General features: G+C 35.7%; 1 protein-coding gene across 1 annotated transcript in view; it reads left to right on the top strand.

The window, feature by feature from the left end:
* LOC107655855 (interleukin-6 receptor subunit beta-like) overlaps window positions 1–6,064 on the top strand; it is a 16,581-nt gene extending 10,517 nt beyond the window's left edge. The window contains exons 7-12 of the mRNA XM_016443446.1: window positions 96–194; window positions 1,541–1,684; window positions 1,788–1,916; window positions 2,014–2,104; window positions 3,094–3,175; window positions 4,757–6,064. Coding sequence (XP_016298932.1) covers window positions 96–194; window positions 1,541–1,684; window positions 1,788–1,916; window positions 2,014–2,104; window positions 3,094–3,175; window positions 4,757–5,233 — 1,022 coding nt within the window. The 3' untranslated portion in view covers window positions 5,234–6,064. The remainder of the gene's footprint in view (window positions 1–95; window positions 195–1,540; window positions 1,685–1,787; window positions 1,917–2,013; window positions 2,105–3,093; window positions 3,176–4,756) is intronic.
* The last annotated feature ends 3,740 nt before the right edge of the window (window positions 6,065–9,804 follow it).

Genomic DNA, 9,804 nt, shown 5'->3' with positions numbered 1-9,804 from the left:
AGATATTATAGATATTATATTGTAGTCTTTTACTAGTAATACTAATAATAATAATAATAATAATAATAATAATAATAATAATGTGTGTGTTTCAGGTCTTCTGCCAGAAGTCCCATATAATCTGTCGGTCGTGAGTCTGTATGGGCGACAGGCAGGAAGTGACATGTCAGTCATTGCTTTCACATGGGAAGGAGGTCAGATATTACACTGAAAATTTGTGCATTTATTGGAACTGACAGTGTGGTAGTATTGCAGTAGCATTCACCAGCTCTCTTGCCATAAGCCATGCTCAAAAAAATGTAACAAAATACTATAATACAGAAACATTATCTTTAGGGGAAACTGGGGCTAGTTGTCACATGCTACAGTACATCTATATATACTATAGCTACAGTACATAAATTCTGGTCGATTTGCATGTGAAATGATGGCAGAACTATCCCTTTAAGCAATTTCAACAAGCATCATCCTTCTAGAAGATCTATATTTTTAAATATATTGAATATATTTTAAGTATGTTTAAAAATATACAAATAATTGCCAACCATATATTGCTTATTTCAATTTTAAAATACATTTGCGTAACAAAACATAATAAAATTATTTTACTTGGATTTCCTATTTTTTTTTAATGCCATTTGTTTGCTTGTTTCTTTATAGTATTTTAAGAATAGATATTAATTGTACTTAAAGAGAAAAAGTATTTCAATCTATATATGCTATAGCAACAGTACATAAATACTGGCAGATCTGCACGTCAGGTCATAATTTTGCTGAAAAGCCATTAAATATGTTGTGGAAGACGTGTGTGTGTGTCTATAAAAGTATATTATATGTAAGTATATTATATAGATTTATATATGCTTTTATATAGTATATCTTATGTCATATAAGGTATTAAACTCAAATCACTGTCAATAGACAGCAGGTTCCCATTGTGCCATCTTACCCCATATAATGTGACAACACGCCCCACTCTCCCTTAAACATAATCTTTTTTTTGTATTACTTTTATTTTCCAATAATTTCCTTACCAATTAAGATACAAGAAAAAGGTGATAACTAAAGAAAGGCTGTCAATATAATAATGAATAACAAAAAAAAATGGATTCATGGATTTGCATAACTTTTCAATGTGTACACAACGATGCAACGCCTGTATTTAAATAAATAAATAAATAAATAAATAAATAAATAAATATATATATATATATATATATCACACACACACACAAAAATGAAGATTCTGTCATTGACTCATCCTTAAGTTTTTCAGAATCTTATGAATTTCTTTGTGTAACCAGCTGATGGTTACCATTCATTTCCATAGTATGGACAAAAATACTATGAAAGTCAATGGCTACCGTCAACTCTGTGGTTACCCACATTCTTCAAAATATCCTCTTTTGTGTTCAACAGAAGAAAGAAACTCATACAGGTTTGGAACAACTTGAAGGTGAATAAATGTAATTTTTGGGTGAACTGTCCCTTTAATGCTTTCTCATGTGGCTGCAGTGATCGATGTGTTCCTGTGTTTCAGCGCCCTCTGTCGGCCCAAATATGACAGTGCTGAAGACGAGCAGCAGTGGTGTTGTTCTGAAATGGGATCCTGTTCCTTTAGAGAAACTCCACGGCTTCATCCAGAACTATACCATACTGTACGGCATAAATGGCAAAGACAAAAGTAAGACGCAAATGTTTCTTTGCGAAATGTTGAAAAGCAGTGTGGGGCAAGTAAATGATGAAAGAACTCTCACGTTTGAGTTTGACGCCTCGTGTTTGTGAAGGTGTGAAGGTAGACGCTCATGTTGAACAGATATCTCTCAGTGGACTGACGGAAGGAATCTATAACATCTGTGTAATGGCTCATACTGCAGTAGGGGGCGCCGCTGGGCCCTGTCAGATGGTGCTTGTGGGTAAGAATGAGGCCATTTGGATAGATTTTTTTTTTTTTTACATTCTTGCCAGTATAAACACAGCGTTATCTTTAAACCTGTTTGTGTGTGTTCACAGGGCTTGAGGATGTACAAGTGATTCCCATACTGCTGTGTGCACTTCTGCTGTGTTTTCTGATTCTAATCATCCCAGTATGCATGAGGGCGAGGTAAGACAACTTATACAATCCATACTCATTATAGGAGAACATTAATAACAGTGGTTCTCTTTCAATGGATGTGGATTACTGATAGCATATTAAAACACTAATGCACGTTCTTTTATAAAAAAAAAAATGTATTTCAGTATTTATTTACTTTTACTTTACTTTACTTTTAGTCATTTAGCAGACGCCTTTATCCAAAGCGACTTACAAATAAGAAAAAGTAATTAAAACTAAATGAGTTTATGTGACTGGACACTCCAACAAAGTTACAAAGTAACTTTATAATATATATATAAATACATTCTATATATATATATATATATATATATATAATTTCATTACCATTTTGTATGTTGAAGTACTGAAATCACTCAAATTAAATAAAACTAAAACTTAATAAAAAACCTATATAGACATAATAAAAAAAACTAATAAAATGACAACATTACTACAACTGTAACTAAAACTAAAATAGATAACTAATACAAATCAAACTACATTAGTTTATCAGTAATCCTAAAAAAATAACACTGAGCCAAACACACATGCTAAAATAACAACTTACTGACACATAGTAAGAAATGGTTATAAAAAACTGAAACAGAAGTGAAACAAGTAGTAGGAAAGAGGAGAAATAAAAAGCGATACTTATCCTTTGCCGGAGTCGCACGTTAGAGTCGATGGTCTTTACACTCTTCGGTCTTCACAAGGAGGCTTTCACACGGCCGCGACCGCTTCCGCGGTAAACTAAGCTTTTTTTTAAATTCATTGAACAAAACTCAGATTGAATTAAGCTGGACACACTTTCCTGTTTATCACAACAAATGGCCAAGCAAAGCGCACGACACTGACAAGGTACGCGATACAGTACGAGACCAAACACGACTTCAGCACGTCTCCTAAACAAAACGAGCGTTATTTTATAAGCGTATTTAATATGACATCACACACTACCATGCAGTCTTTATAGTCACTGTTTATTGTTGTTTTAGGATTAAACTGTGTCTGTGTCCAACTGTACCAGACCCTTCAAAAAGCAGCCTGTCGGTCTGGTGTAACGCTAAACCGTGTCAGGTAAGATCAAATATATTTCTATTTATTCAGCCGTGTCAGTGAAATTCATTAAAACCCACATGCTGTTAGGAGGAGGTACTTGCACCTCACTGCATCAATAAAGCAGTTTTTGGTGACTGAATTGTAGCTATTGCTGCCAGCAGGGGGAGTTGTTATGTCTGGAAAGATAGTTTCTTCCTAATTAATATCCAAAAATGTTGGTTAAAGATTTATATATATATATATATATAAGCAAGCCATAAAGTTTGAGAGTGGAGTAAGCCGAATCAGTTTATGGGTGGTTCTTTAACATTAGCACTTCTACATCCCAGGGTTTGATGCTTAAAAGCAATCAATTTTTAAAATATTTTGTACTATTTCGATTCTTTTTATTCGATTTTATTGCATTATTTTGAATTATTTCTATCAATTTTTTAAATATATGCTCAGTTGGCATCATTAACACACCGCAAATAATTTTTCCCCTAATAAAGTTTTATTTAAAGTTGGTGTACTTGGTTACCAAGAAGATACTGTGTCAGAAAAGAGCATGCATGACATGAAATGTAGGACATGTGATGTATGGGGAAAAAATCCTGCTAAATATCACTTGTGAAGATAATATTATTTATTAATATTTCTATAATATATTTATATATTTGCAAAATATGCATTAGCAGACGTTTTATTCCAAACTGACTTACATTACATGAATGCATTTATGGCAGTATACATTTTAGCAATTTAGAAATGTTGTTGTTATCAATAATATTAATGTGAAAATTATTATTATTAATTTTAATTTATTTTTATATAAAATAAGTACTACATTATTATTATTATTTTTTTTTATATATATTACTACATTATTATTTTTTTTTTTTATTTATATATATATATATATATATATATAATTTTTTTTTATATTGATATAAAATCACAACATTTTTGACCAAATTGTGCAGCCCTGCAAACAAGCAATGCAACCCCAGTGTTTTTTAATCGCAATAACAATTTTCAAATAATAATTCATTATATTTAAGATTCATGCATTTTATGAATTGTCATTTTATTCCATTTTATTTAAAATAGTGTGTGTGCGCGCGTCGTTGTGGTGGTGGTTGTTGTTGTTGGCGGCGGCGCTATGCTACATTGTGGGGACCAAATGTCCCCACGAGTATAGTAAAACCTGAAATTCCCCATATCGGTCCCCACGAGGGAAAAAAATGATTAAAAATAGTAAATGATGTTTATTTGAAAGTGTAACAATGCAAACAGGTTTTCGTGTGTGTGTGTGCTTGTTTATGCTACACTGTGGGGACCAAATGTCCTCAAGTATAGTAAAACCTGAATTTTTTCGCATTGTGAGGACCGGCCTGCAGTCCCCATAAGGGAAAAAAAATATTAAAAATAGTAAATGATGTTTATATGAAAGTGTAACAATGCAAACATGTTTTCTGTAAGGGGTAGGTTTAGGGTTGGGGGATAGAAAATATCATTTGGTCAGTATAAAAGTAATAGAAGTCTATGGAAAGTACCCCCAAAATTCACAGAAACGTGTGCGTGTGTGCGTACGTGTGCTGTATCTTCAATGTTCAACAGCATAAGCTACCATCCTTGTCCACCATGAACTCTATCATCTCTATGGGTCAAACTACAATCTATCAGGATTATGGTGAGAAAGACTACATCCCTGTCCAGGTGTTCACCTACCACACTGTTCCACAAGACAGCAATGAGACCGAAACCAAGACCTACAACAGCACTTCTGCTGTAACCCACCAGGACTCCAAACTCACACCAGCTCAAGCTTTCCCCACACATTTCCTCAACCAGAGCTACACCGAACCAGCCCAAGTCACTCCTGCTGGATATAAAGAAGACCCACAGCCCTCATCTGACGATCTCTTGTTTGAATCGCTCTTCACCTACAACAGTAATCAAGCAGATCTATGCGGCTACATCCACGTGTCTGAGAGCTACGCGCCGGTGATTACGACCGTAGACTCGTACAGGACTCTCGACCTGAATGAGTGTCCGCATTTCCTACAGGTTTTACCAGAGGACACCAGCACGTAGTTCACTGCAGTGTAAACAATGAGTCTTACGTGACTGGGGTTTCACAATCCCACTCTCTCCAGCCCGCCAAAACATGAACCCTCGTATCAACCACCATCTCTGTGTGCTTTCTGTTTGGCAGATATACACAGGCTTGTGCAGTAACGGGATAGTTGGAACGGCATAAGGCTGGTGCATAAAGCTGGGTGCAATTAAAATCAGAAACTTGTCTACTCTGTAAACTGTGTCCAGTGTAGACCGCCGCAGTCGATCATAATAGTTGCACTGGATTTACAATAGTTTCATGGGCTGGTTCAAGAGATTGTATCCGATTGCTGTTTTGCCCGACACTTGAAAATGAATTGTGAATTTTTTCCAAGCAGCCTTTTTATCTGAGCACCTCCTGTCAGATCTCGTCGAGGTCAAGGACACCACATGAGGACCGCTAGTCATTTCCACATGTGACACCTCTCTCACAAAACTTCTCTGGTCTAGAGTCAAATGTGCATAAACCACTGATGCCAGTTGAGTGGAAAATATGTGCTGGGTCGGAAAATTTGCTTTTGTTGCATGGAAACTTGGCCTATATTTGCTATTTCTGAGATCAAACAGTGCCATTTTTCTTGTGACATTGTTTTCCAATTTTTTATTAGCAAATGGTGCTTGAAAAATACAAGTATCCATATTCATATTGTGATATTTGGTTTAATATTACTTTTTTAATACATAATTAGTCATCTTCAACCCTCCCATTTCTGTTGACACAAAGGACAAACAGACCTGGACAGGACAACACGTTCCCCTGGTTACATCATGGACACAGCTTGGAATTATATGGACCTGTTTAACTGAAAAACTGGATTTTTTTTTGTTTTTCGTTAGTGAGTATTTCTGATGTAGCACTGCTGTTTGCATTATACCTGCCGTCTCCTGCTTCCTGCTCTGTACCGGTTTCCTCTGTTGGCCTTTTTGGATATCAGACAAAATATAGTGTTAACTGGTTTTGGACATCAGACAGAACTCAATCCTAACTGGTTTTAAATATCAGACAGAACTCAATGATAACTGGTTTTGGATATCAGACAGATCTAAATGTTACCAGTTTTGGATATCAGACAGAACTCAATCCTAACTGATTTTAGGTATCAGACAGAACTCAATCCTAACTGGGTTTAGGTATCAGACAGAACTCAATCCTAACTGGGTTTAGGTATCAGACAGAACTCAATCCTAACTGGGTTTAGGTATCAGACAGAACTCAATCCTAACTGGGTTTAGGTATCAGACAGAACTCAATCCTAACTGGGTTTAGGTATCAGACAGAACTCAATCCTAACTGGGTTTAGGTATCAGACAGAACTCAATCCTAACTGATTTTAGGTATCAGACAGAACTCAATCCTAACTGGTTTAACGTATCAGACAGAACTCAATCCTAACTGGTTTTGGATATCAGACATAACTCATTGATAACTGGTTTTGGACATCAGACAGAACTCCGTTAACTGGTTTTAGATATCAGACAGAACTTAATCCTAACTGGTTTTGGATATCAGACAGAACTCAATCCTAACTGGTTTTGGATATCAGACAGAACTCAATGATAACTGGTTTTAGGTATCAGACAGATCTAAATTTGACCAGTTTTGGATATCAGACAGAACTCAATCCTAACTGGTTTTAGATATCAGACAGAACTAAATTTGACCAGTTTTGGATATCAGACAGAACTCAGTCCTAACTGGTTTAAGATATCAGACAGAACTCAATCCTAACTGGTTTTAGGTATCAGACGGAACTCAATCCTAACTGGTTTTAGGTATCAGACGGAACACAATCCTAACTGGTTTTAGGTATCAGACAGAACTTAATCCTAACTGGTTTTAGGTATCAGACAGAACTAAATTTTACCAGTTTTGGATATCAGACAGAACTCAATCCTAACTGGTTTAAGGTATCAGACAGAACTCAATCCTAACTGGTTTTAGGTATCAGAACTCAATCACAACTGTTTTTGGACAGAACTCAATTTTAACTGGTTTTGGATATCAGACAGAACTCCGTCCTAACTGGTTTTAGGTATCGGACAGAACTTAATCACAACTGGTTTTGGATATCAGACAGAACTACAGATTCCAGACAAAACTGGAACCTTTCTAGAAATGTTAGATCCAGTCTTTTTACAAGATCCCATCAGAAGTCATACATTTTGTCTGGTGAAATGACCACATTTATGTTGTCAGCCTACACATGAATGTAAGCTTTAGTCTGTGAAACTTTAGATTGCTAAACTGGAAAGCTGTGAAAAACAACATAACCCACCTGATCTGAACTAAATATTGTTTCATTTCCTAATGAAAAGATTTTAGCAATGCCACTCCAAAATAATGTCAAAGGTTTATTTTTGTGAAATGTATCTGAAGATAAATTCTGCGGAAAAGGAAAGGACAGTGAGAGGGACACTCGGCATTGGGAACATTTTGTTGGGAATGCTGTGGCTTCAGGCCAGAGTTCACCACTGCTGGGCCATCTTTCCTGCGACTGGAATTCCCGATAAAGTCCCTCTTTGTTTGGACAGAGACGGGCCAGGGCAGTGTCACACATACATCCGGCTCCAGAGAGTTGATCTTTGGCGACAGGAGTGCAGATCGGCTGTGTGCCAGAGCTGGTGCAGCAATATTTATTGTGGATGAAATGTGCTGTTGTTGGATATTCACACTGACCTGCCAGAACCGTGCGAACCATTAGAACATAACATGCTCCTTGCATGCACCATTCTATCAGGAATTTATCAGCCTGTGAATATGGTTCAAAGAAGGAATGGATTAATGCTTAGCACAATATTTGTCATTCCTGTAGTGATGTTGAGAAACTCAAGGCTCTGTTCAGTATGCATATATTCTGATAAAGCACATGCTATTGTTATTTGTTTAATAAAGTGATCAGAAAATCACCTTGCATTATTGTTATCACAAGTCACAAAGGTTCATATTTGAAAGTAAACGCTGCATATCTTGCTATATATTTGAGAAAATATGTGCTTGCTTATAGGCTATACCCATATCGAGTGCTTTGAAATGCCAGCATATGTTGGACTTTGGTTATATTTACTGATATTTCTTGGGTGTGGTGATTGATCATAGGTGAATTTCCTTTGCACTCTGACTGCTCTGCAGTGGAGATGTTCTGTGCATGGAGAAATTAATGTAACAAGTCTCTCTTTTGACTACAATGGACAGTCAGGACTGCTGAGAGGATTATTGGTGCCCCTCTATAACCTCCAAGAACTTTACATCTCCAGAGTGAGGAAAAGGGCTAAGAAAAGCACTCTGGACCCCTCACACCCAGCCTACTCTCTCTTTGAACTGTTGCCCTCTGGCCGGCGCTACAGAGCGCTGTGCACCAAAACAGCCAGACACAAGAACAGCTTTTTCCCCCTAGGCCATATTGCACCTGAACAACACATAACACACCTCAGTACTGCGCATCTGTAAATAACTCATTAAACCTGCATCTGTAAATAGCACATATGCACATTCACAGTTCTGTCTATGGACATTTGTCCTTTTTCTGTATATGTTTATTACTATTGTTATTTATAATTTATTGTCTATTCTCTCATTTTATGTATGTCTGCACTTTGTTTGTATTTTCTGCACTGGAAGCTCCTAACACCAAGACAAATTCCTTGTGTGTGTGTGAACACACTTGGCAATAAAGCTCTTTCTGATTCTGATTCTGATTTTGTTAACTTTGGGTATTTCTGTATTTAACTTCCCTAATGTCAACAGAACAATGGCACAACCTGACAAAACATCCTTGGGAAGAAGGAAAAAGGTTCATAAAAGGGCATAATCATTTCAATAATAGTTTTGTATTTTTGAGAATTCTGTCCTTCATACTAAAATATCATCGGATTATTGCTATAGCTGTTGTATTAACTAGTGATGACAATAAAACATACATTCACACAGTGTAGGGTTGACTGCATAATGATGAAAGTAAAAGCCTGGATTATGTTATCAGGACAATGATGTTTTTCAGAAATAAAAGTTTGGGGCAAGTTGCATTTTAAATGCTTTATACAATTTATTCATTATAAATAGCCTTTTTTTTTTCCTGTTGAATCACTGTATAACTGTTTCACAGTTTACATTTAGCCTATAATAAACTTTTTTAATGGCAGTTTTCATTGTGACAACTTGCCCCATCACAAAGGTCAGTGTGTTAAATAAACTGCAATAGTTTATTAGATTAGATTAACTACAATTACTGTTATTACATTTCATAAAATATCTTGATTTAAAAAAAATGAATATACAATTGTTTTACATAGTTACTTATAATTAAGTACAAGTTTTCTTGAAATAACATATAGCTATATTTATATAAAAATTATCAAGTAAAAAGTGATTAAATGTAATTTATAGATACATTTACACTAGAAATATTGTAAATATTGTCACATTTGTGTTTGCCTGTAACACAATTCTAGTCTAGTCTGAACGGGTTAATCTTGTATTATATCTTAAACTCCTGTGTGTGTGTGTGTGTGTGTGTGTGTGTGTGTGTGTGTGTGTGTGTGTGTGTGTG

The sequence above is a fragment of the Sinocyclocheilus anshuiensis genome, unplaced genomic scaffold (genome assembly GCF_001515605.1).
Source record: "Sinocyclocheilus anshuiensis isolate Anshui unplaced genomic scaffold, SAMN03320099.WGS_v1.1 scaffold1373, whole genome shotgun sequence".
Classification (NCBI taxonomy): Eukaryota; Metazoa; Chordata; class Actinopteri; order Cypriniformes; family Cyprinidae; genus Sinocyclocheilus; species Sinocyclocheilus anshuiensis.
Note: the sequence above shows the minus strand (reverse complement) of the source record. Positions and strands in the feature narration are given on the sequence as shown.